Here is a 26039-nt window from a genome sequence, read left to right on the forward strand (position 1 = left end):
GTTATATTCCCTAGCACAGTCCCCCACTATTTCTATTGTTAAAAATCATCAAAGGGGGGCTCAGGTCATGATCCCTGGGTCCTGGGATTGAGCCCCGCCCCGAGTCAGGCTCCCTGCTCTCCCTCTCCCTCTGCCACTCCCCCTACTTGTGCTCACACGTGCTCTCGCCTTCTTGTTCTCTCTCTGGCAAATAAATAAATCAAATCCTTAAAAAAGACATCAGAGATACTTTCCTATTTTTAAAAACCTCAAGCATTTTGTTATCTTTAGAAAGACCTAAAAACTCTGTCTACGAAAATAGAAAAATAGAAAACAGAGATCAGAGATCTTTGACTGCTAGAGATGAATGGAAAGTAAGTTCAAATGTGAAACCCTAACTTGAATAAACAGAATTCACCAAAGCTAGCAAAGTCCAGTCTTTGCTAGTGAACAGTTCTGAAAGTCTTGTTCTTTGGTTTTTGATTCTTAGAAAATAGCCTTTAGAATGAGTCTTTCACTTCTGCTAAAAACTTTCCAATTATAATTGTAGCAGTAAAACCATATAATAATTTCCTCATAATATGAAGGCCCTTATACATAAACTCAGTGTACTTAAAAGGTTTACCATTCCATATTTACCCTACTTTATCCTTTTACGGATGTCAGACATCTAGGTTCCTAATGTTGAACTTGTATCCTCCTCTTGGTAACAGAAAAGAAAGAAATTGCTTAATTTCCAAAATCTACCATACAACTGGAATCACAAGTAGATTTCCAATCTCTTGACTGTCATTTGTCATGTAAGCCCTCAGGCATGTCTCTGTGGGATATCACACGTAAACTGCTGTGTATCTATCACAAACAAAGTCTAAAGTGGCTGATATCTATTTGAATCCTCAAATACCAAAAAATTTCTTCTAGGCATCCAAGAACAATTTTTACTTCCTCACTGCCTTTAGAAACCAGAGCTAAGCATTCACAGAATCTCATCCATTCTACCTTCTACACATCCCCTTTGCCACTGCTACTGATTCAGCTGAAGTCCAAATGAGGCTTCTGCTGGATTTCTGTAACAGCTTTTAATCTATCTTCTTACCTCCAATCTCTCTCCTCAGTCTCAGCACCCTTTGTCAGAGCTATCTTTTAGAACACATATCTGATAATGCAACTCTATGGATTAAAATCTTCAATACCTCCCATTACCTACCCCACAATGTCCAGAGTATAAGTTAGCACACAAGACCCTCAATGATCAGGTAACAATCCCAAACCCTTCACTGTCCTTCCATTCATTACCTCTTGTCAATCATGTTTTTTCTCATGCCAAGAATGCACCCTTCCTTATTTGCCAAGGAAGCCTTGGTGGGCAGTTACCCTCTTGCCTTGTACTTACTCGGCACATGCCTCTCCTGTAGCATTCACCTCTTGGTATGGCAATGCTCTGGTTCTACCTATGCCCTTTGTCTTATACTCTTATATCTCTGTTATATCCTATATCTCACTAATCCTCGTTTACGTCATCCTTATACCATCAGCATATTATACAATGCCCGGCACAGGGAAGGAGTTCAAAAACATTCATTCAATGAACTAATAAATGAATGCTTTTGATGTCCCTTTAAGTCTTCTATACACTAAACTTTCCTTTAGATCTGACTTTAGCCAGGTCACATACATTGTTCATGGACAGACAGGCAAAAAACATACTAATCTCCAAGACATAAGTTTTTAAAAGCCTCTATTTGTGTATGATGAATTTTGAGAAGCAAAACCATATCCTCGTGTGAATTATTTCCCTGTGTTAGTATTTTATATACGAAAAGTAAATATAAGCAACTTAATATAGAATTGAGTGTGATGAGTTTGCTACTTGGGAATTTAAGTCTAAATTTTGTTTGTGTGCACACACACATGTGTAGTATTAGAATAGAACTTTTTCATCATGACAAGTTTATCCAATAACAGAGTATTTCAAAGGCAGCTAAAAAGGAAGCTGTTTTAAAAAGGAAAATAATAACAAGATAAAAGAAAAAGAAAATGTTAGTGCCCAAACTGAAAATAATTGTTGTGGTCTGTTTATTGTTTTGTTTTGAAGTAAGCTCCACGCCCAGCATGGAGCCCAAAGCAGGGCTTGAACTCACAACTCGAGATTAAGACCTGAGCTGAGATCAAGAGTCAGACACTTAACCAACTGAGCCACCCAGGCGCCCCCAAACTAAAAATAATTATTATTTCAAATTAAGTAAAAGGAAAATTAATGGCTCAGAAGAATAAGAATTTTGAGCTGCTATTTATTTCTTTAAAGCCTCCCTCCATTCTTTGCCCCCTCTCTTGTTGTACTTACATCACTGACTTGCTTTGTGTTCTGTTTTGCCTGGACCATCACTGGGGAGTCCACGATGCTGGTAAATTTGAGGGTGTCTGGATGTTGCCTGTACTTCTTTTCATTCAGTGCATCACCCGCTTTCTTAACTTTTTCTTCCTCCAGACTGCCAATAGGTATCCAGCCTATGCCTTTCATCCAGGTGTTGTAGTCTTCCTTATAGGCGTTCTACAGCAAAGGGAAACAACAGGAGTAATGCCCCGGCAGTGGGTTCTCACACAGGTTCTGACCTGAGGAGTGGGGTTGTCTTGGGGAGTAAGTGTCACTTACATCGCTCTGTATGTGCATCATGTTTTTAGACAACTCCAGGTCCATGGCATCAGGCAGGTAGGTGTAATGATGGAGCGGATGCTTATAGTTGACATTGCTGACAACATCCTGAGCTTTCTTGGCTGCCACAACATTGAACATATCATGGGGTGTGTTGTATTTGGTTTTTGTCTTCTCATAGTCTTTTTTATACTCCCGGTCTGATTGTAGCTTGGCCACATTCATATAGTGAACCAGTTTAGGATCATCTTGGAGACTCTGGAAGCCGACCATTTTCCCTTTGGCTTTTTCATAATCTTTTTTGTACTGAACCTATTGGAAACAAAAGGGGGCAAATTTTAAAATGTAGTTATGAAGATTTTTACTGAACAATGAGGGCATGACTTAAAGCAATTGAGCTTCCCAGAAGTTAGTTCAATAACCAAACAATTAGATATTCATTCGTATACAGTTTGAAAGGTAGCCTGGGAAAATTAAAATGTTACTTAGAGCCCATTTGACTGTCTGTCATTGCTTCGGCCACCTGAGAGCAGATGGGGTGGGAGCATTGCCATAATTCATGTCTGTGACAAGGTAAAGTTAAGTTCCTTTCCACTTAGATCCTGGTAGAGACAAATGAAAAGATAAACATTTTGCAACCTTTACTAGTTATATTGTGCTGCTACAGGAGACCCCAAATAGCTGCCTATGTGAGTGGTTAGAATTTTAATGAGTCTTTGGATACTCTAAGGGAGACCCAGAGCCAGTTGTATGTACACATGAATTGGTTCTGAATAATAAAGTGAGAAGAACTGAACATGCTTGGGGAGATCTGGGAAGAAGCATGGGAAACTGAGAAGCAGAAATGTGAAAGAAGGCTTGTGTGTGTGTCAGGGTGGGGAGTAGCTGGAGGAGAGTACCCACAGAGAAAGGGAATGGGTAAGGAATTTTGGATGGTAGGGCTTTTACAATATAGATATCTGTAACTCAGTTGTAATTTATTTACATCAGTGCAATGTCAACTTCAGTTCAAACAATCAATGAAGTTGTGCTTGGGACTTGGGGGAAAACAAAAGACAGGGCTGTGTTGCATCTCTGGATCATGCAGACCAGAAACAGAAGTGAGTCCAGGGCAGGAGAGTCCAGGTGAGCCAGAGCAAAACCACTGTGGGCAAACCAGTAGCTGGAAGTGACAGAAAGACAATAAACCTCAGAATATCTGCAACAAGCAGAGGGGGAGGGTATCCCACTTCCTAGAGGTCAACAGGTGGGGGCTTGAGTCAACTTGATTTGAATCTCAAAGAGGAAAGTAACTAGTTCAAAGCTGGGTTAAAGTAAGATAAGGAAAAGAAACAAAGACAAAATTTCTAACTTTCATGGAACCTAAGGACTGCTATGAATCTTAGGGCCAAATCATCCATCTCTGGAAGCAATGAAGTAAAAAGAAATAAGGGAAAAAGGGAATTCATTATATGAATTATATAAATTAAGCAAGTTTCAAGACTAAATCTTACCACCAGGAGGCTATTAGGACTTAAAATAGTGAGTGACTTGTTTATTTCTATGAGGGGAATAATGTGAATTTGTGCAGAAATACGGGGGAGACCTTAAACTTCAGGTGCTTCATTAGAACGGGGTCAGTAAAGGTTCTACAAATCCTTAACCCCAGGAAAATTCAGACCTGGTTAGGGAATTTTCCTTTCTAAATAGATTTCAGCAGGACTCACTTCCAGCTGGGGACAGAAGATGTGGTGACCTCTGGACAACAGGTCCACCCCCCCACACACACACATTCTAGTTACACACCAGTGACTATTAGCTGGACTTACGTCACTTGCCGCCTGCCTGGCAGCTTTGGCAGCTCTGATGGGAATCGCGTCCGTTCTCAGGTCATACCCCTTCTTGCTCAAATCTTTCAAGTCTATTTTGTACATATTCTGAAAGACAAAAGTCATTTGAATATAACCAAGGCCCGTTTAGTAAAGTCTTCCCATGCAATCAGCAGCTAAGCTCATGGGCACACCTCACTGATATTGTAGGCATTAACTTTAGCCTGGATGAACTGGGGCAAGTCCGCTGGCAGGTTGTATTTGTGAAGAATTTCTTCTCCTTTGGCTTTGTAGGCAACCTAAAAGAAGAAAAGAAATGCATGAACCAACAAATAAAGTAGGGAAAAGGGTTTAAGGACACAGGGAGATAATCTCAGAACAGATCACATGGCACAGCGGTGCTTTTCATGAAAGACGTTCTCTGGGTCATCCCCACATTCACCTGCAAGGATCTGTAGGCCTTCAAGGTCTCATATGCAACGCATAGGGTCCTATCCCAGCGCCAGTTCAACCTTGGCCAAGGTCCCTCAGTATGCTCTAGGAACCTCTGAACTTTGGTAAGGGTACCTCACAGAAGTCAGCCAAGGGAGATGACCTGATGAAAATGTTAACCTGCAGACACTTTCCTGAGCACAGAAAAGGGATACGCAAACCACCTATATTACACTTTGTGGGTGACTGATGGGACTTAGGGGTGGTTTATACTCTACATGATTTGTGTCTTAGCTCTGACTTACAATGTAACTCCTCCATAAGGTGTGTGGCCTATATTCATTTTCCTGGTCTTTCCCTGAAATAGGCTTGTAGTGTTTCCTGTCATCAGGAGAAGACCCTGAGCTTCTCCTTGGGAAGCAGTGTTAAACGGCTGAAAGGACAGTCCGCACAGCATAGCTAATACTCTAATGAAGGAGGTGTGCTTTACTAATGAAAAGCTGGGAGAGGTACACAGTTGCTCATGTAACGGAGTCTCTTCAGATTGCATAATAACTCCAGGTAGTCAGCATGTTTAGAATACAAATGTATTTGTATGAGTTAACATTTATTAAAGTACAGATTGAAGGAACACTTACATCACTTCTCTGGGCCTGGTTGATTTTAGACTGTACTATAATCGGAGCATCTTCGATCGAGGTAAACTTGAGAGTGTCGGGATGTTGGCGGTATTTTTTCTGTTTGGTGAATTATGACAAGAGAAACAAGAATATTACTTTCACTGAAGGTTAATATATAAAAATCTTTAAAATTTATTTTGGAGGGACAAGGATTTTTCTGGATTTTAAAATATAAAAATACTTGATTCTTGGTTGGCTTGGGGAAAAAGAGGAATACAATACAAGAGCCGGTGTTTTAAAAATTGGCTTAACTTTGGATGGTCTGGGGCAGTACAGACCAATACAACTTGCAGGAACCAGACGATTTCTTGCTTCTGAAATAAAAGAGGGTACTTTCCACTGAACAGAACCCAGAAACACCGCAAGTTTTCTAAAGGATTAACAGAAAAGCATGCGAGGAAATTTGGAGTGTCTTTTGCGTGACACTAACAGGCTCTCCGGTTGCTGTCACTCAAACTGAAATAAAGAAGCTCTCTGGTTGAGGGAGGAGGGACTGAGGAATTAGGGCCACAGCTAGGGGGTCCTATAGGAAAGGGAGGACTTTTGCTCTGCAGCCTCCCTGTGGTTAGTACACAGGTTATCACTAAAGCACTGAGGAGCTACAGGAGAGAGGATACTAGAAGGTGTTCCAATAGGAAGCTGGTAACTTCTAGCTACATTTCTAGATCCTTCTCTGTCTAGTCTCCCGGTCTTCTTTCTTTGTGCATATTATACATCCCACTTCTGTGTACACAGTAACATCACTCAGCTTCAGACTTTTGAAAGCCACCAACCCAGAAGAACTTTCATGAAAAATCTCTGAGATAAAATGTTGTTCACCAAAAGCAAGCAAAAGCACAGAACAACAGAAACTTGAGTGTGAAGACAACACTCACTCAGCACCTCTGTCCCTTCTTTACATAGGTTAACCTCCCTGATGATGAATTCACTTGAGAGTAGTGGGAATGTTCCATTGTTGGAGGAGTAGGGACATATAACCGGGCTACTTGAAGAATGCAAGGTCATCACACCTTTTCCTCAGACTGAATAATAACCTACAGACTACTTCAAAGTCATCAAGAAATAGGACATAGGGTATAATACTTTAAGGAAATTTTCTATAATATTCATTATATGCATTATTCATAATTGCCAGAAAGTGGAAAGAGTCCACATGTCCACCAACCAGACAACCAAAATGCAATACAGCTACAAAGGAATACTACTCAGCAATAATAAGGAATGATTTGCAGACACATGCAGTTATACAGATGAGCCTCAAAAACATGGTGCTAAGTGAAGGAAGTCTGATACAAAAGAAATTTCTAGAAAATTACAACTATGGAGACGGAAAGATCTCCGGTTGCCTGGCATTGAAGATGGGAGCAGGAATTTTTCAAGAAAACTTTGGTGTAATAGCATTTTTAAATTCAATTGTGGTGATGACCGTACAACTATATGAACTTATTAAAACTTGTCAATGTGTACATTTAAAATAGGGGAATTTTATGGTATGCAAATTATACCTTGATAAAGTTGTTTAAAATATTTTTCATCATGAATGGTTAACATAAATGATTTTGGTGATGTATAGCTTATCTACCTAGACAATTCTTGCATGGGGTAAGTGCTTTTTTCTCAGCAACAACTACTAGAGAATGAAGCGGGAAAAGAAAATGCTTCTTTGGTTTTGGGGCTTTAAGACATCACATTCCCAACCCTCTCTGCGGCACACGGGATGGTTTTACCTCATTCAGGATGTCTGAAGCTCTCTTTGCCTTTTCCATCTCTAAGGACCCAAATGGCACCCAGCCACAACCTTTCATCCAGCTGTTGTAGTCAGCTTTGTATTCGACCTAAAACACCAAGAAAAAGCTTACAATTCTTTGCTCAGCATCATCCTTATTCACAAAATCATTAACATTTTACCCAAAATGATGTTAAGATTTCTGACCAGCTTCCTTCATACATTAAGGTTATTATTTTTTTTAGATTTTCCTTATTTATTTGAGAGAGACAGAGTGCAAGCTGGGGGTGGGTAGGGGGGAGGGGGGCAGAGAGAGATGGGGGGAGAAAAAGAAACCCAAGCAGACTCCAGGCTGAGCGTAGAGCCCAATGTGGGGCTCTCTCTCAGAACCTGAGATAATGACCTGAGCCAAAACCAAGAGTCAGACATGTAACTGAGCCACCCAGGGGTGCCCCATATTAAGGTTATTTTAAGTATTTCCTTGGTGAGAGATTTTAACAGCCCTTAGGTTATTACTGTTCTTCTAGCTGGTATATATTCCATCTCATCCTTATTTCCAACTGAAGGGAAGTATGTGGAACTCTAATTCCAATCTAGATAAATGCTACATTTAAAGCTATACTTCCAGGGCGCCTGGGTGGCTCAGTCGTTAAACGTCTGCCTTCGGCTCAGTAATGATCCCAGTCGTGGGATCGAGCCCCGCATCGGGCTCCCTGCTCCGCGGGAAGCCTGCTTCTCCCTCTCCCACTCCCCCTGCTTGTGTTCCCTCTCTTGCTGTCTCTCCGTCAAATAAATAGATATACTCTTTAAAAAATAAAAAATAAAGCTGTACTTCAAAGAATAAATAAAATTGTTATATTTAAATAATCAAAGTGAGATGTTTGTTTCTTTGGTCAAATGAGGACTGATGGCCACATTAAAGATAGATAATTTTGCTCATTTTCTGATAAGATTTGATAGTAGTTACTTGCACTATGTGTTTGCACACATTGGCCTTCATGTGTAACGGTTAGCTTAGGAGTGTTTCTACATTGGCTAACAACGCACTTTAAAATGGTTGCACTCATTAATTTGCTTATGGAAGGCCATTATCATTTGGAATTTTTCCTATTTGAGGGGCATACTTGATGCCATTAAAATAAGAGGCTACTATCGGTGTGCCTGGGTGACACAGTTGGTTAAGACTCTTGGGTTAGGCTCAGGTCATGATCTCATGGTTGTGTGATCGAGCCCCGTATCAGGCTTTGTGCTGGGTGTGCAGCCTGCATGGGATTCTCTCTCTCCCTCTTCCTCTGGCCCACTGCCCCATCCCCATTCTCACTCTCTAAAATAAAATAAAATAACAGGCTACTCTTATTGTCTGGCTATAGGTGGTACCTAAAACTTATATTCCAGATACAAAATTCAAATCACTGTTCTTTAGTGTGGGCCTTTTAATTGGAATGAAAAATCAAGAAACTATTGGGTTCCTGCCTTTGAGAGGCTTACAATCTACTTGGGAGAAAGAAACATAGCAAAATTAAATGAATAAATAATAATGCATAAAATAGGATTGTCAGTCATGGGAATTTAAAATTGTAGAGTTGCTATAGAAAAGAGCAGGGTGGTTCCTCAAAAAATTAAAAATAGAATTACCATGTGATCTAGCAATTCCACTTCTGAGTGTATACTCAAAAGGATTGAGGGCAGGATCTCAAAGGAATATTGGTCACCTACATTCATAGAAGCATTATTCACAACAGCCAAAAGATGGAAGCAACCCAGTGTCCACTGACAGATGAAGGATAAGCAAAATAGTCCACTGTATGTGCATACCACATTTTGCTTATCCTTCATCTGTCAGTGGACACTGATTTTTCAGCCTCAAGAAGGAAGGAAATTCTGACACATGCTACAATATGAATGAACTTTGAGGACATTTTGTTAAGTGAAAACAAGCCAGGAAAAAAAAACAAAAACAAAGACTGAATGACTCTACATATATGCGGTCTATAGAGTAGCGCAGTTCATAGTAACAGAAAGTAGAAGGGTGGATGCCAGGAGCGGGGGGGGGAGGGGAAAAACAGGGACTTGTTTAACTGCTATAGAGCTTCAGTGTTATAAGATGAAAAGGCTTTTGGGGCGCCTGGATGGCTCAGTTGGTTAAGCAACTGCCTTCGGCTCAGGTCATGATCCTGGAGTCCCAGGATCGAGCCCCACATCAAGCCCCACATCGGGCTCCCTGCTCAGCAGGGAGTCTGCTTCTCCCTCTGACTCTCCCCCTTCTCGTGTTCTCTCTCATCCTCTCTCTCTCTCAAATAAATAAATAAAATCTTTAAAAAAAGATGAAAAGGCTTTGGAAACTGCACAACAACGTGATTATAATTAACTGCTACTGAACTGTACACTTAAAAAGGATAAAGATGGCAAGTTTTATATTATGTGTATGCTATGTGTTCACTACATTAAAAAAATAGAATTGTTAGGATGAAATGTTAAATTGTGCAGTTCAAGTTAATTTGCCTAGACAAGTTTTCATCTGCAGAAAAAAAACCTCAGTGATTATGAAAATTGATGCTGTAAATATAGAAGACATTTTATTTTCAGACAAGATAGCTATCTAGGTAAAAAATTGATAACAGTGAATGCGATCATTGTGATAATAATGAAGATAATAACTCTGAATGTTTACTGAGAATTCACTAGGGCCTGACACTAAGTATTTTGCATGCATTTAAATTCTCCAAACAATTCTTTTACTTAATTTCCAATTTTACAAGGAAGACTCTAGCCTCAGCAAGGTTAATAGCTTTCCCAAAGGGATATAGTGATAAGTTCATGCTAGACCTAGGTCTCTCTATCTCTGAAGGTTACACTCTCATCAAGCCACAAGGGTCATTTTCCCATCACATACTTGCTACACACAGAAGACAAGGCCAACACTTCTGAGAACTGTCAAAAACATCACTCCACTGAAAATTATTTCAGTGTCCGCCTTAGAAAGAAGGAATAGAGACAATCCAATTACTCACATCACTCTGCAGGGCATAAGCCTTCTTGGCGAGATCCACGTTGATGCTATCAGGTGGGTAACTGTAATTGTGTAAGATGTGCTTATAGTCCACATCACTAGCAATTTCCTGAGATTTCTTAGCTTGAGTGACTTGGAGCATATCAAGAGGTGCCGTGTAGATAGTCTTTGACTTTTCATAGTCTTTACGGTATTCACGCTGTGAATAGGAAATTTCCATTTATTACCACAAATCCTCAATGGATTTCCAGACAAGCACAGAAATCTCTCATAAACAACAAACTCGAGTTACAGAAGCACATTCCAACATCTGAGTAGTTATTTTTTCCTAAAATTTGTTCATATGTTACACATTATTGAACCCTTTCCCTCCAAAAAAGTCAAATGTGGACATATCTGATCAAATCTCTTTTTAGATCAAAGAGCAACTGTCAGACATCAGGAGTGGGCCAAAGCTCCTGCTTCAGCCATGTCTTTTATTTTAACACAGGGTTTTTTGAGGACTATTAACAAGCATTATTTTTACGAAAGTCATCTAATCTTTGAATTGTTTTCCAATAAGGAAGTATTTTGGGGGGTACGCCTGGGTGGCTCAGTTGGTTAAGCGGCTGCCTTTAGCTCAGGTCATGATCCCGGGGTCCAGGGATCAAGTCCCACATCGGGCTCCCTGCTCAGCGGGGAGCCTGCTTCTCCCTCTCCGTCTCTGTCTGCCACTCCCCCTGCTTGTGCATGCACGCTCTCTCTCTGACAAATGGATAAATAAAATCTTTGGAAAAAAAAGTATTTTTTTAACTGATGAAAATTATATGACAATCATTTCATACTTCTGATTTTATAAAATGACTACTTTGTGAATAAAGCTGTCCACCTGACTACTTGGCTTTTCTAACGTCATCTTTAAATGGTTACTGATCTTTTTTCAACCTGACTATTCTACTTTTGACAGGAGATAAGCTCCACTGAGAATCCCAAAGGTTTTCTCATACCATGTTTAATTTTGGTAACAATTTAAAAGAAGCTTCAGATTGCAGCAGTAATAAGACCTCAAAGGAGAAAAGTCTGTGAAACTGAGCCATTAAAGTAACCTTGGCACTTATTATAGTGTTCTCATAAACCAAATGTCTTGACTGGGCCTCAGAAGGCACTTTCATTGGCTGGTTTTCTAGAATGTTAGACAGGGTGATAATTAGGTCAAGGTCCCAGCTTCATCATGTCCACTCACCAGTTACCATAACAGAGAGAAAAATTCTGACCCAGTGCCTGTAGGAAAATTTTAAACCCATTATATCCCCCCATAAACACAGAAGCATTAAAGACTGACCAAAGGTAGCAAGCATACATGTGCCTTATAAATCTTCTGTAGAAATTCCTTTTGCAAATAATCTGATCTTTTAGCTTTCTTAGGGAGTGTGATCTTCCTTCTAAATATTTTGTGGGCAGTCACTTTCACCGAATAAACATCACTTAATTGTAAATTCTAGACTCTGGTTTATGAAAATAAAATATGGAAACTTTCTGACAGTGTGCAAGACCACTGAAGAAAATACAGTTTGTCTTTATTAGAAATAAACTGGGGGCGCCTGGGTGGCTCAGTAGGTTAAGTGTCTGCCTTCAGCTCAGGTTATGATCCCAGAGTCCTGGGATTGAACCCCACGTTGAGCTCCCTGCTCAGCAGGGAGCCTGCTTCTCCCTCTCCCTCTGCAGCTTTCCCTCCTTGTGCTCTCTTACTCACATTCTTGCTCTCTCTCTCAAATAAGTAAATAAAATCTTTAAAGAAAAAGAAAGAAACTGATGGGGTGCCTAGGTGGTGCAGTCGGTTGAGTGTCCAACTTTTGGTTTTGGCTTAGGTCATGATCTCGGGGTTGTGGGGTCAAGCCCAACGTTGGGCTCCACACTCAGCGTGGAGTCTGCTTGAGATTCTCTCTCCCTCTCCCTCTGCCCCTCCCACTCATGCTCTCTCCTTCTCTAAAATAAATAAACCTTTAAAAAAATAAACGGACAAAACAATGTTGCAACAACATTGATGTGTGGAAGTGTTTTTGTCTAAACTGTTTTACTCTTTTGTTCATGTTCATGCCAGCTCACACATATCTACATATATAAAATGTTGTCAAAGGTCCAAATGGCTTTAAAAGATTCTCTTTAAAAGCTATGCATGTTCCGTATCTGCAGCTTAGCATTTAGCCTGGATAGTATGTGTATGAATCATCTTTTGGCTAAAATGATTCATCATTGACTAGCTCTTTTGGTTGCCAGTATCAATCAATTAACAAGTATTTACCGAACACTACTATGTGCTTAGTGTTCTAATGGGTACTGTGATGCAATAAAGAACAAAAGATAAAGATACATGTGCTGTCAAGAGACAGCTATAACCTTTTGAACTGAGAAGGGATAAGGAACTAGTGGACAACATAATATGATGTATGTGAGCACTGTATCCTGACATAATTCAGTGTGAAGTCATTAGAAAAAATTACTGAATACAGGATGTTTTAAACTGCCATATGAGTATATAGCACATGCAAAAATGAATTAAAGATATATATAGATTATATGAACACATGGTTGAAATGAAGGTAAATGATACATTCTTCTATTTAATATGAAAAAAATATTTGCAAGCTATGTTGAACATTCTTAACACTTTTAAGGAATTCTCTAAACATTTTTAAACACAGTATATGCTACAATTTGCAATAGATGTTTTCTCCTCTATAGTACGATTTTTTTTTTAAAGATTTTATTTATTTGACAGAGAGAGACACAGTGAGAGAGGGAACACAAGCAGGGGGAGTGGGAGAGGGAGAAGCGGCCTCCCGCTGAGCAGGGAGCCCGATGTGGGGCTCGATCCCAGGGCCCTGGGATCACGACCAGAGCCGAAGGCAGACGCTTAATGGCTGAGCCACCCAGGCGCCCCTATAGTAAGAATTTTAGCCCAAAGATGAGAGCTGGACCACAGACAAGCCTTAGGGAATCTATAAATTCTCTGAAATTGAGACAAAAGGCATGAAGGAAAAGTTCATTTTTCTAGATGAATGATCCAAGTCTTTTATCAGATTCTCAAAGGGGCCTATAATCAATGGAGTGTTTTCCTTGAACCTATGCTGATACTAATTGCTAAAGTCAATAAAGAACAATGATAGTAAACAATAAGATTTTTATCTGTGACTCTTGATTTTCTTCCAATATAAAGATAATTTTAAAACCATCATTTTAAAGGTTATTTTTCAAACAGAAGAAGATATGAAAATATATAGTGATGTTTTCCAAAAAGTCTTGAGAATTAAAATCAACATTCTATTAAATATTAAAACATTTTTCAAAGTGAAATGGACATCAAGTATAAATCGGTAATTTCTCTCCTCAAACACTGAAAGGTACAAGAATCTGGGAAATCATTCTACTTTTAAGTTTATCCCCACCAGTTAGTTGTGAACAGGACAAAGCCCATTGGTATGGAATCCTTTTACTTGCTACATCCTTGGGCATGTTAACAGTGATGCCATCTTGAAAACAAGACAGATTTACAAAGACACTCACATCACTCTGGTTTTTGGCCGTCTTCAAAGAGTGCAGCATCTTGGGATCATCATCAATGCTCAGGGCTCCAATCATTTTCCCTTTATTTTTCTCATAGTCTTTCTTGTACATCACCTGTGAAGACATCACACGTGTCAGATGGCACCCACTGAGAACCGTCACTGCGGGCCCCCTGCCCAGGTGCCCGGGCCACACTCACATCGCTGGCGATCCTGCTGTTGGCCTTGGCTGCCAGCAGGGGAATGGCGTCCACTTTAATGTCAAACTTCTTCGCTTTGCTCTTCTCCCAGTCGTGCTTATAGATATTCTGGACAGAAAATTTCATCAGAAGATTGTAAGAACAACATCTAACATAGCTTCATCCAGTAAAAATAAAGACTGAAAATTTGTATATGTAGACTTACTTCACCTACAAAGACTGTGTTTACCAAATGATAGTATAATTATTCATTAATCTGTCATCCAGCTTCCCGCCTACCAAAATATAATCCTAAACACTACTTTTAATATCCCGTGAGCTTTCTAAAGATTCTGCTATGCTGATGTATAAAGGACAGTGTAAAAAGACAACCACTTGGAGGAGGTGAAATGTGACATTTAGAGATAGGAGAAATCTTGCGAAACTCTAGAGATTATCTGAGGGTTTCTGATGGTAACAGAGACTGTGGAAAATGAAATAGGATGGCTAAGTAAGAGCCTTCCCAGCATTTAGGCCTTAAAACCTCCACTTATACTCTGAAAACAGTTGCCATAGTTGTTTAGTTGCATAGCTCCTAATCTAGTCTTTTTAAACACCCATAACGTTTCCTCTTCACATGTGCACATCATGATAGATTTCTGTGGCTTTGATACTTACATCACTCAAGTTATAGGCATTGACTCTGTGTTGGATAAACTGTGGAGCATCTGCTGGTACATTGCACTTGAACTTCTCACTTTCATGTTTTGCTTTGTAATTCAGCTGGAAAACAATAGAAGATATCCAAAGAGTTTGGGGTCAGAACTTTCTCGAGTGTATATCAATGGCTAAGTTATTTCTACCCTTTTTGGAAACATGCCTCAAGGAGGCAGTCTATCCAGTCAAAGTCCATTACAGGGCTTTGATGCTCACTCCCTCTTTCAGGACCACAGTGTAGTCCAATTTGGGCTGTCATTTTGTAAATGCTATCTATCACAGCGTATGTGTGGGGAAACTCATTGTTGGATCTAAACACTTGGGCCGTCCCTTCAGGACAGGAACAAAGTTTATTAAATTCTATGATCAGAGGAGAACAATAAATAATTAAAATGCTAGCACAGTTAAAAAGATACATTCTTATTAATAAAAATGTAAAATACAGCACTTTATTTAAATTTTTTAAAAGTTGACATAGGTGGAAGGAAGGGAGTAGAGAGAGAGAATGAATGAGGCTGTTGAACTCTGGAGCTAAAGGCAAATGCACAAGATTGAGTCTTGTGTAATAAGCACCTCCAAAACAGAGCCCGGGGCCTATCCAGGCCAACGAGAAGAGCGTGTGGTGACCAGACACTGCATACAGCATCCTGTTCCTCTGCCGCTGGCCGGGTTCAGCTGCGTCAGTGATGTTAGGGTTTAGCTGTTCTTTCTTGTGGCATAAACTATTAGTAACGCTAGAAAAGTTGCATACTGAACTGACAGGACTCCTGAATTATACTGATGCCATTTCCTTCTTTACCAATTGCAAATGAGCTCACTGTGATATTAAAGCACACTTTAGAGGAGGATAGAATGTATTTTCCTTCCTGAGAGGGCTGCGTTACTCCTAGCTACGTTAGCACCTTGCTACTCAAAGTGTGGTCCACCAACAGCACATCGGCGTCACCGAGGAACTTGTCAGAGGGTCAGCATATCCCTCCAGACCTACTGAATCAGAATCTGTATTTTAACAGGGTCACTAGGTGACCCGCATGAACGTGAATGTTCGAGAAGCACTGCTGTTCTTCCCCTGATCTTCACATGGCTGGCCATTCCGCTTTAGAACTTCCTTGGAGTCTCCACCCACTCACTCTCTCACATCATTCTGCTCGAATCCTCTATCACCACCCTGTATTAGTTTTCTTCTTACTGCCTGATGTCCTTCTTGTTTCTGCACTCTTTGTCTTTTTGTAAAGTCTTCGTGGGCAAACGAAATGGGAAATGCTTCCCTTGTTACCTACGCAAACAGATCCTTCTGTTGTCTTTAAGGTGCCATGAAGTTTTAGTATGCATTATTCTGGGTACGTGACAGACCCTAATGGGCAAATTCCCCACTAAAAATTGGTATCTTATTGAAGAAATATTAATTATCTTTATTATTGTCTAACACCATTTTCCCTGAGGCTGCAGCTCGATCTAGCAGCTTCCTTTGCGTTTTATTAAACAAATCCTGAAAAATGACATTGTCGGGTAGAGAGATGAGCCCTTGAAGATTAAGCGTGAAAATGCTTCTATTTCAAATAAACACAGCACTCTAGGTCATCCACACTTGCACAAATCAAGCCACTTACATCGCTAAGCTGTTTCGTGTTGAGCTGGGCTTGCAACAGCACAGGAGTGTCAGTGATGGCCGTGAACTTGGTCTTATCCGGATGAACTTTGTATGTATGCTAGAAAAGATATTCTTTCATGAAATTTCATAATGTATCTTTATATTCTTGTTCATATACACACTAAACTATAAAAAGTTTCCAGTTAAAAATAGAGTTTCTTTCCTGAACACTTGGTTGACATGTTCTCCCTTCCTCTCTCTCTCTCTCAATTTCCATCATCCGACGCTGTCTCCAAGCTGGTCTCCCTGCTGCAATTCAGCACCCAGATTAATCTTCTTCCTGCTGAAGCCTGACAAAGGCTCTCCCCTGGACTTGTATTCAACCTAAACTGTACCTTGGCTGATGAGCCCTACCCTACAGCATCTCCCCCCTCCCTTCATCTCCTACCATTTCCCCTCTTAAATACTGTCCCCCTGTCCGGTACCCTTCAGCTCCCTCATCCTTTCAATTCCTTAAGTGCCAAGTTTGTTCTCTCCTTAGGTTGTTCTTCCAGTTGCTCTCACCTCGATCTTGGCATGGCTGCACCTTCCTGCCCTGGACCCTCCTTGAGCACCCAGTCTATGGTGCCCACCCAGTCTCTCTCTCTGTCTCTCTCTCTCTCTCCCACATCATTCTATTTTAATTCTATAGCATCATTCTACATGTATTGTCTTATTGTCTGATCTCTCTCTTCTTTTATCATTTTTTAAGGTTTTTATTTATTTATTTGACAGAGAGAGACACAGCGAGAGAGGGAACACAAGCAGGGGAAGTGGAGAGGGAGGAGCAGGCTTCCCGCAGAGCAGGGAGCCCGATTCAGGGCTCGATCCCAGGACCCTGGGATCATGACCTGAGCCAAAGGCAGACCCTTAATGACTGAGCCACCCAGGCGCACCCCTTCTTCCTGTGTTTATTGTCTGTCTCTCCGTCTCAAATGCATGCTCCCCAAGGGGCAGCCCACCTTGTTCCCTCTTCTTTCCCAGCATCAAAGACAGTGTCTGACACAAGCTAGCTCTCATATAAATTCGTTAAATAAATGAACACCTATCTCCACCTATCTCTCAGAAATTTCCCTATCTTGCCTACCCCGACCCCAAGCCATGTGTATATAAACTACCGGAAATAAAGATTTATAAAACCACAAACTATTTTGTAACTAATAGGTTTCTTCACAGTAATTTTTGTGCTCCCCAATTCCACCCCAAATTTAAAATTTAACATCAGGTAACCACTCGATGTCAGCATTTAAACGCCTGCTAAAACTACCACTAGATGGCACAAGAATCCCAAACCCCATTTCAGGAACTCAGGGCCCCTGACTCACATCTTTACACTGGTCCAGCTTCTTGATTGCTTCATATTCTTGTGTTATTGTCTGAGGGAAATAGCATTTCCCTTTATCTTCTTCATACTCTGCTTTGTAATTTTTCTATAATGAGAAAGAACAAAAAGAGATCAGCATTGTTATTGCCCCCAAATAACGTCACTGAGAGGAAGAATGGCCTTCAACTTACATCACTGTTTTGAGCCGAAACTTTCATGCAGTGTATTTGATACGGGTCCTCAAAGCTGCCTACATAATGTCCCAAAACATTCTGTACATATGAATCTTTGTATTTAGCCTGAAAAAGAAAGCATATGGATATGTCAACTGGATGTTATTTGTCAAACAGCAGAAAAGCCCTCAAACCGCAGGGCACCCTTGGCCTTTCGAACCTCGCTGAAGTTCTTCAGCAGGGTGTCGAGTTGATATTTAGGGGTCTCACAGTAGTTCATGCTCTTTACTTTTGTCTTCTCATAGTTTTCCTTGTATAATCTCTGTTGAAAGAAAAAGAAAATCAAACAAAGAGAAGAAAATTATATTTCATGGTATAAAAGCCATTCCCATCATTGCTATATTTAACCAAAAAGGCAAATTTTGTATTTTTTCAGCATTTACTTTCCACAAGGCAGAAAAGGCAGAATGAATATGGTAGAGGTTCATGTCCTGGAGAATCTAGTCTGCAAATAACCACATATGGGCTTGTGTTATTTATCCTAACATTTCTCAGCCGGAATATACCACAGTATACCAATGCTGCTGTCTAAGCAAAGTTTTGTTTTAAAATAATTCTATCCACCTGAATGTGTTTGAAGGAAAATGAATTTTTTAAATAGTGCAAAATTAGGTAAAAGGTATAAGGTGGACCTCAGATACTCAGGCACAGTCTTAGAAAAGTATTCAGCTCAGCCCTTGATGAAAACACATTTTACAACACCTTTGGGAGTTGGTTTTTTTCACTGAGGTCTAATATTTTTCTTTATTGTAATAATACACGAAAAGATGGCTTTTCCATTTAGTTATAGGTATCATGTATTTCTACACACTCTTCTTAATTCTCCCATGTAGAAATCCAAATACATACTCGGTAAAGACAAACATAAATGATACAGAATAGGGAGTATTTCTTTTTTGCCATGATTTAGAGAAGCAACTTTTATGAAGAGTTTTATTTTAACGTTTTAGTCTTTAAAACTGAGATCAGTATTTTATAAACTTCTTAAAATAAAGTACTTTGTTCTTGAGGTTATACTTCATCTAGTTTTCCTACTTTATTGATCTTTGGCCTGATTTTCTCACTTCTTTTTTCTTTTTTTTTAAGATTTTATTTATTTGACAGAGAGAGACACAACCAGAGAGGGAACACAAGTAGGGGGAGTGGGAGAGGGAGAAGCAGGCTTCCCCCCGAGCAGGGAGCCCGATGCGGGGCTCGAACCCAGGACCCTGGGATCATGACCTGAGCAGAAGGCAGACGCTTAATGACTGAGCCACCCAGGCGCCCCTGATTTTTTCACTTCTTGCCTTTTATTTTTCTGTACATATTTTTGTAAAGTACCTGAAGTCAGATCATGACATGGAATGAATGTGTTTATACATACTGAAATATTAAGCCCATTTCTGGGAAAGACAATAAAGAAAATGCTATTGCTAGTATATTTTCCACCTAACAAAACATGGCATTAAAAAGATTAAGGAAGCATTTACAATATTCACTGGAGTCTCAAAGTACAGAGACGTCGTAAGAATGAGGAACTTATTCCTCTTTTCCCCATGGGCTTTCGTGTTTGACTTGTCATCCTGAGTCAGAGACTTCATTTGGGCTAATGTCGCACCCAACTTATAGCAAACAATAAGTGCAGCCACATCTGAAAACAAGACAGATTTACAAAGACACTCACATCACTCTGGTTTCTGGCCGTCTTCAAAGAGTGCAGCATCTTGGGATCATCATCAATGCTCAGGGCTCCAATCATTTTCCCTTTATTTTTCTCATAGTCTTTCTTGTACATCACCTGTGAAGACGTCACACGTGTCAGATGGCACCCACCGAGAACCGTCACTGCGGGCCCCCTGCCCAGGTGCCCGGGCCACACTCACATCGCTGGCGATCCTGCTGTTGGCCTTGGCTGCCAGCAGGGGAATGGCGTCCACTTTAATGTCAAACTTCTTCGCTTTGCTCTTCTCCCAGTCGTGCTTATAGATATTCTGGACAGAAAATTTCATCAGAAGATTGTAAGAACAACATCTAACATAGCTTCATCCAGTAAAAATAAAGACTGAAAATTTGTATATGTAGACTTACTTCACCTACAAAGACTGTGTTTACCAAATGATAGTATAATTATTCATTAATCTGTCATCCAGCTTCCCGCCTACCAAAATATAATCCTAAACACTACTTTTAATATCCCGTGAGCTTTCTAAAGATTCTGCTATGCTGATGTATAAAGGACAGTGTAAAAAGACAACCACTTGGAGGAGGTGAAATGTGACATTTAGAGATAGGAGAAATCTTGCGAAACTCTAGAGATTATCTGAGGGTTTCTGATGGTAACAGAGACTGTGGAAAATGAAATAGGATGGCTAAGTAAGAGCCTTCCCAGCATTTAGGCCTTAAAACCTCCACTTATACTCTGAAAACAGTTGCCATAGTTGTTTAGTTGCATAGCTCCTAATCTAGTCTTTTTAAACACCCATAACGTTTCCTCTTCACATGTGCACATCATGATAGATTTCTGTGGCTTTGATACTTACATCACTCAAGTTATAGGCATTGACTCTGTGTTGGATAAACTGTGGAGCATCTGCTGGTACATTGCACTTGAACTTCTCACTTTCATGTTTTGCTTTGTAATTCAGCTGGAAAACAATAGAAGATATCCAAAGAGTTTGGGGTCAGAACTTTCTCGAGTGTATATCAATGGCTAAGTTATTTCTACCCTTTTTGGAAACATGCCTCAAGGAGGCAGTCTATCCAGTCAAAGTCCATTACAGGGCTTTGATGCTCACTCCCTCTTTCAGGACCACAGTGTAGTCCAATTTGGGCTGTCATTTTGTAAATGCTATCTATCACAGCGTATGTGTGGGGAAACTCATTGTTGGATCTAAACACTTGGGCCGTCCCTTCAGGACAGGAACAAAGTTTATTAAATTCTATGATCAGAGGAGAACAATAAATAATTAAAATGCTAGCACAGTTAAAAAGATACATTCTTATTAATAAAAATGTAAAATACAGCACTTTATTTAAATTTTTTAAAAGTTGACATAGGTGGAAGGAAGGGAGTAGAGAGAGAGAATGAATGAGGCTGTTGAACTCTGGAGCTAAAGGCAAATGCACAAGATTGAGTCTTGTGTAATAAGCACCTCCAAAACAGAGCCCGGGGCCTATCCAGGCCAACGAGAAGAGCGTGTGGTGACCAGACACTGCATACAGCATCCTGTTCCTCTGCCGCTGGCCGGGTTCAGCTGCGTCAGTGATGTTAGGGTTTAGCTGTTCTTTCTTGTGGCATAAACTATTAGTAACGCTAGAAAAGTTGCATACTGAACTGACAGGACTCCTGAATTATACTGATGCCATTTCCTTCTTTACCAATTGCAAATGAGCTCACTGTGATATTAAAGCACACTTTAGAGGAGGATAGAATGTATTTTCCTTCCTGAGAGGGCTGCGTTACTCCTAGCTACGTTAGCACCTTGCTACTCAAAGTGTGGTCCACCAACAGCACATCGGCGTCACCGAGGAACTTGTCAGAGGGTCAGCATATCCCTCCAGACCTACTGAATCAGAATCTGTATTTTAACAGGGTCACTAGGTGACCCGCATGAACGTGAATGTTCGAGAAGCACTGCTGTTCTTCCCCTGATCTTCACATGGCTGGCCATTCCGCTTTAGAACTTCCTTGGAGTCTCCACCCACTCACTCTCTCACATCATTCTGCTCGAATCCTCTATCACCACCCTGTATTAGTTTTCTTCTTACTGCCTGATGTCCTTCTTGTTTCTGCACTCTTTGTCTTTTTGTAAAGTCTTCGTGGGCAAACGAAATGGGAAATGCTTCCCTTGTTACCTACGCAAACAGATCCTTCTGTTGTCTTTAAGGTGCCATGAAGTTTTAGTATGCATTATTCTGGGTACGTGACAGACCCTAATGGGCAAATTCCCCACTAAAAATTGGTATCTTATTGAAGAAATATTAATTATCTTTATTATTGTCTAACACCATTTTCCCTGAGGCTGCAGCTCGATCTAGCAGCTTCCTTTGCGTTTTATTAAACAAATCCTGAAAAATGACATTGTCGGGTAGAGAGATGAGCCCTTGAAGATTAAGCGTGAAAATGCTTCTATTTCAAATAAACACAGCACTCTAGGTCATCCACACTTGCACAAATCAAGCCACTTACATCGCTAAGCTGTTTCGTGTTGAGCTGGGCTTGCAACAGCACAGGAGTGTCAGTGATGGCCGTGAACTTGGTCTTATCCGGATGAACTTTGTATGTATGCTAGAAAAGATATTCTTTCATGAAATTTCATAATGTATCTTTATATTCTTGTTCATATACACACTAAACTATAAAAAGTTTCCAGTTAAAAATAGAGTTTCTTTCCTGAACACTTGGTTGACATGTTCTCCCTTCCTCTCTCTCTCTCTCAATTTCCATCATCCGACGCTGTCTCCAAGCTGGTCTCCCTGCTGCAATTCAGCACCCAGATTAATCTTCTTCCTGCTGAAGCCTGACAAAGGCTCTCCCCTGGACTTGTATTCAACCTAAACTGTACCTTGGCTGATGAGCCCTACCCTACAGCATCTCCCCCCTCCCTTCATCTCCTACCATTTCCCCTCTTAAATACTGTCCCCCTGTCCGGTACCCTTCAGCTCCCTCATCCTTTCAATTCCTTAAGTGCCAAGTTTGTTCTCTCCTTAGGTTGTTCTTCCAGTTGCTCTCACCTCGATCTTGGCATGGCTGCACCTTCCTGCCCTGGACCCTCCTTGAGCACCCAGTCTATGGTGCCCACCCAGTCTCTCTCTCTGTCTCTCTCTCTCTCTCCCACATCATTCTATTTTAATTCTATAGCATCATTCTACATGTATTGTCTTATTGTCTGATCTCTCTCTTCTTTTATCATTTTTTAAGGTTTTTATTTATTTATTTGACAGAGAGAGACACAGCGAGAGAGGGAACACAAGCAGGGGAAGTGGAGAGGGAGGAGCAGGCTTCCCGCAGAGCAGGGAGCCCGATTCAGGGCTCGATCCCAGGACCCTGGGATCATGACCTGAGCCAAAGGCAGACCCTTAATGACTGAGCCACCCAGGCGCACCCCTTCTTCCTGTGTTTATTGTCTGTCTCTCCGTCTCAAATGCATGCTCCCCAAGGGGCAGCCCACCTTGTTCCCTCTTCTTTCCCAGCATCAAAGACAGTGTCTGACACAAGCTAGCTCTCATATAAATTCGTTAAATAAATGAACACCTATCTCCACCTATCTCTCAGAAATTTCCCTATCTTGCCTACCCCGACCCCAAGCCATGTGTATATAAACTACCGGAAATAAAGATTTATAAAACCACAAACTATTTTGTAACTAATAGGTTTCTTCACAGTAATTTTTGTGCTCCCCAATTCCACCCCAAATTTAAAATTTAACATCAGGTAACCACTCGATGTCAGCATTTAAACGCCTGCTAAAACTACCACTAGATGGCACAAGAATCCCAAACCCCATTTCAGGAACTCAGGGCCCCTGACTCACATCTTTACACTGGTCCAGCTTCTTGATTGCTTCATATTCTTGTGTTATTGTCTGAGGGAAATAGCATTTCCCTTTATCTTCTTCATACTCTGCTTTGTAATTTTTCTATAATGAGAAAGAACAAAAAGAGATCAGCATTGTTATTGCCCCCAAATAACGTCACTGAGAGGAAGAATGGCCTTCAACTTACATCACTGTTTTGAGCCGAAACTTTCATGCAGTGTATTTGATACGGGTCCTCAAAGCTGCCTACATAATGTCCCAAAACATTCTGTACATATGAATCTTTGTATTTAGCCTGAAAAAGAAAGCATATGGATATGTCAACTGGATGTTATTTGTCAAACAGCAGAAAAGCCCTCAAACCGCAGGGCACCCTTGGCCTTTCGAACCTCGCTGAAGTTCTTCAGCAGGGTGTCGAGTTGATATTTAGGGGTCTCACAGTAGTTCATGCTCTTTGCTTTTGTCTTCTCATAGTTTTCCTTGTATAATCTCTGTTGAAAGAAAAAGAAAATCAAACAAAGAGAAGAAAATTATATTTCATGGTATAAAAGCCATTCCCATCATTGCTATATTTAACCAAAAAGGCAAATTTTGTATTTTTTCAGCATTTACTTTCCACAAGGCAGAAAAGGCAGAATGAATATGGTAGAGGTTCATGTCCTGGAGAATCTAGTCTGCAAATAACCACATATGGGCTTGTGTTATTTATCCTAACATTTCTCAGCCGGAATATACCACAGTATACCAATGCTGCTGTCTAAGCAAAGTTTTGTTTTAAAATAATTCTATCCACCTGAATGTGTTTGAAGGAAAATGAATTTTTTAAATAGTGCAAAATTAGGTAAAAGGTATAAGGTGGACCTCAGATACTCAGGCACAGTCTTAGAAAAGTATTCAGCTCAGCCCTTGATGAAAACACATTTTACAACACCTTTGGGAGTTGGTTTTTTTCACTGAGGTCTAATATTTTTCTTTATTGTAATAATACACGAAAAGATGGCTTTTCCATTTAGTTATAGGTATCATGTATTTCTACACACTCTTCTTAATTCTCCCATGTAGAAATCCAAATACATACTCGGTAAAGACAAACATAAATGATACAGAATAGGGAGTATTTCTTTTTTGCCATGATTTAGAGAAGCAACTTTTATGAAGAGTTTTATTTTAACGTTTTAGTCTTTAAAACTGAGATCAGTATTTTATAAACTTCTTAAAATAAAGTACTTTGTTCTTGAGGTTATACTTCATCTAATTTTCCTACTTTATTGATCTTTGGCCTGATTTTCTCACTTCTTTTTTCTTTTTTTTTAAGATTTTATTTATTTGACAGAGAGAGACACAACCAGAGAGGGGACACAAGTAGGGGGAGTGGGAGAGGGAGAAGCAGGCTTCCCGCGGAGCAGGGAGCCCGATGCGGGGCTCGAACCCAGGACCCTGGGATCATGGCCTGAGCAGAAGGCAGACGCTTAATGACTGAGCCACCCAGGCGCCCCTGATTTTCTCACTTCTTGCCTTTTATTTTTCTGTACATATTTTTGTAAAGTACCTGAAGTCAGATCATGACACGGAATGAATATGTGTTTATACATACTGAAATATTAAGCCCATTTCTGGGAAAGACAATAAAGAAAATGCTATTGCTAGTATATTTTCCACCTAATAAAACATGGCATTAAAAAGATTAAGGAAGCATTTACAATATTCACTGGTGTCTCAAAGTACAGAGACGTCGTAAGAATGAGGAACTTATTCCTCTTTTCCCCATGGGCTTTCGTGTTTGACTTGTCATCCTGAGTCAGAGACTTCATTTGGGCTAATGTCGCACCCAACTTATAGCAAACAATAAGTGCAGCCACATCTGAAAACAAGACAGATTTACAAAGACACTCACATCACTCTGGTTTCTGGCCGTCTTCAAAGAGTGCAGCATCTTGGGATCATCATCAATGCTCAGGGCTCCAATCATTTTCCCTTTATTTTTCTCATAGTCTTTCTTGTACATCACCTGTGAAGACGTCACACGTGTCAGATGGCACCCACCGAGAACCGTCACTGCGGGCCCCCTGCCCAGGTGCCCGGGCCACACTCACATCGCTGGCGATCCTGCTGTTGGCCTTGGCTGCCAGCAGGGGAATGGCGTCCACTTTAATGTCAAACTTCTTCGCTTTGCTCTTCTCCCAGTCGTGCTTATAGATATTCTGGACAGAAACGTTTTAAGAAAGGAATTGGCAAAAATGATATGCATGTTTACCACACGTTAAAGACTAATGAGTATCTCAATACTCTGGCTTACTACGAAATAAATGGGTCATTTTCATTGTCCAGAAAATCATGCATATTTTAGTTATTTCACTTCAAGCCGGAGCTTCTGAATTTCCAAGATCAAGGTTCTCTACTTCCCATTAGAATCTCTCATCAAATTAACCTAATTTTAGTGACCATACTAATATCTGATTCCTAACACTGAGTACTTCACAGAGTGGCACAAATATTCTATAGTTAATTTACTTTTTGTGATCTAAAGATATCACTTCAATTTGATCTCAAATTCCTCTGAAAAGATTATTTCCTGAATCATTACAATACTCACTGATGCTGGATAATCTA

The 26039-nt window shown here is 40.3% G+C and overlaps 1 protein-coding gene across 1 annotated transcript in view; it reads right to left on the reverse strand.

Moving 5' to 3' along the window:
* The window catches only part of NEB (nebulin), a 220823-nt gene that overhangs the window by 164961 nt on the left and 29823 nt on the right, over positions 1-26039 (reverse strand). Inside the window, exons 17-32 of the mRNA XM_035726655.1 lie at positions 25523-25630; positions 25324-25437; positions 23819-23920; positions 23617-23724; positions 23427-23531; positions 22082-22180; positions 20433-20537; positions 19776-19883; positions 13832-13945; positions 10290-10487; positions 7280-7387; positions 5511-5609; positions 4635-4739; positions 4441-4548; positions 2633-2944; positions 2324-2530 (exon numbers count right to left, since the gene is read on the reverse strand). Coding sequence (XP_035582548.1) covers positions 2324-2530; positions 2633-2944; positions 4441-4548; positions 4635-4739; positions 5511-5609; positions 7280-7387; positions 10290-10487; positions 13832-13945; positions 19776-19883; positions 20433-20537; positions 22082-22180; positions 23427-23531; positions 23617-23724; positions 23819-23920; positions 25324-25437; positions 25523-25630 — 2100 coding nt within the window. The remainder of the gene's footprint in view (positions 1-2323; positions 2531-2632; positions 2945-4440; positions 4549-4634; positions 4740-5510; positions 5610-7279; positions 7388-10289; positions 10488-13831; positions 13946-19775; positions 19884-20432; positions 20538-22081; positions 22181-23426; positions 23532-23616; positions 23725-23818; positions 23921-25323; positions 25438-25522; positions 25631-26039) is intronic.

This window comes from Zalophus californianus, chromosome 3 (assembly GCF_009762305.2).
Source record: "Zalophus californianus isolate mZalCal1 chromosome 3, mZalCal1.pri.v2, whole genome shotgun sequence".
Taxonomy (NCBI): domain Eukaryota; kingdom Metazoa; phylum Chordata; class Mammalia; order Carnivora; family Otariidae; genus Zalophus; species Zalophus californianus.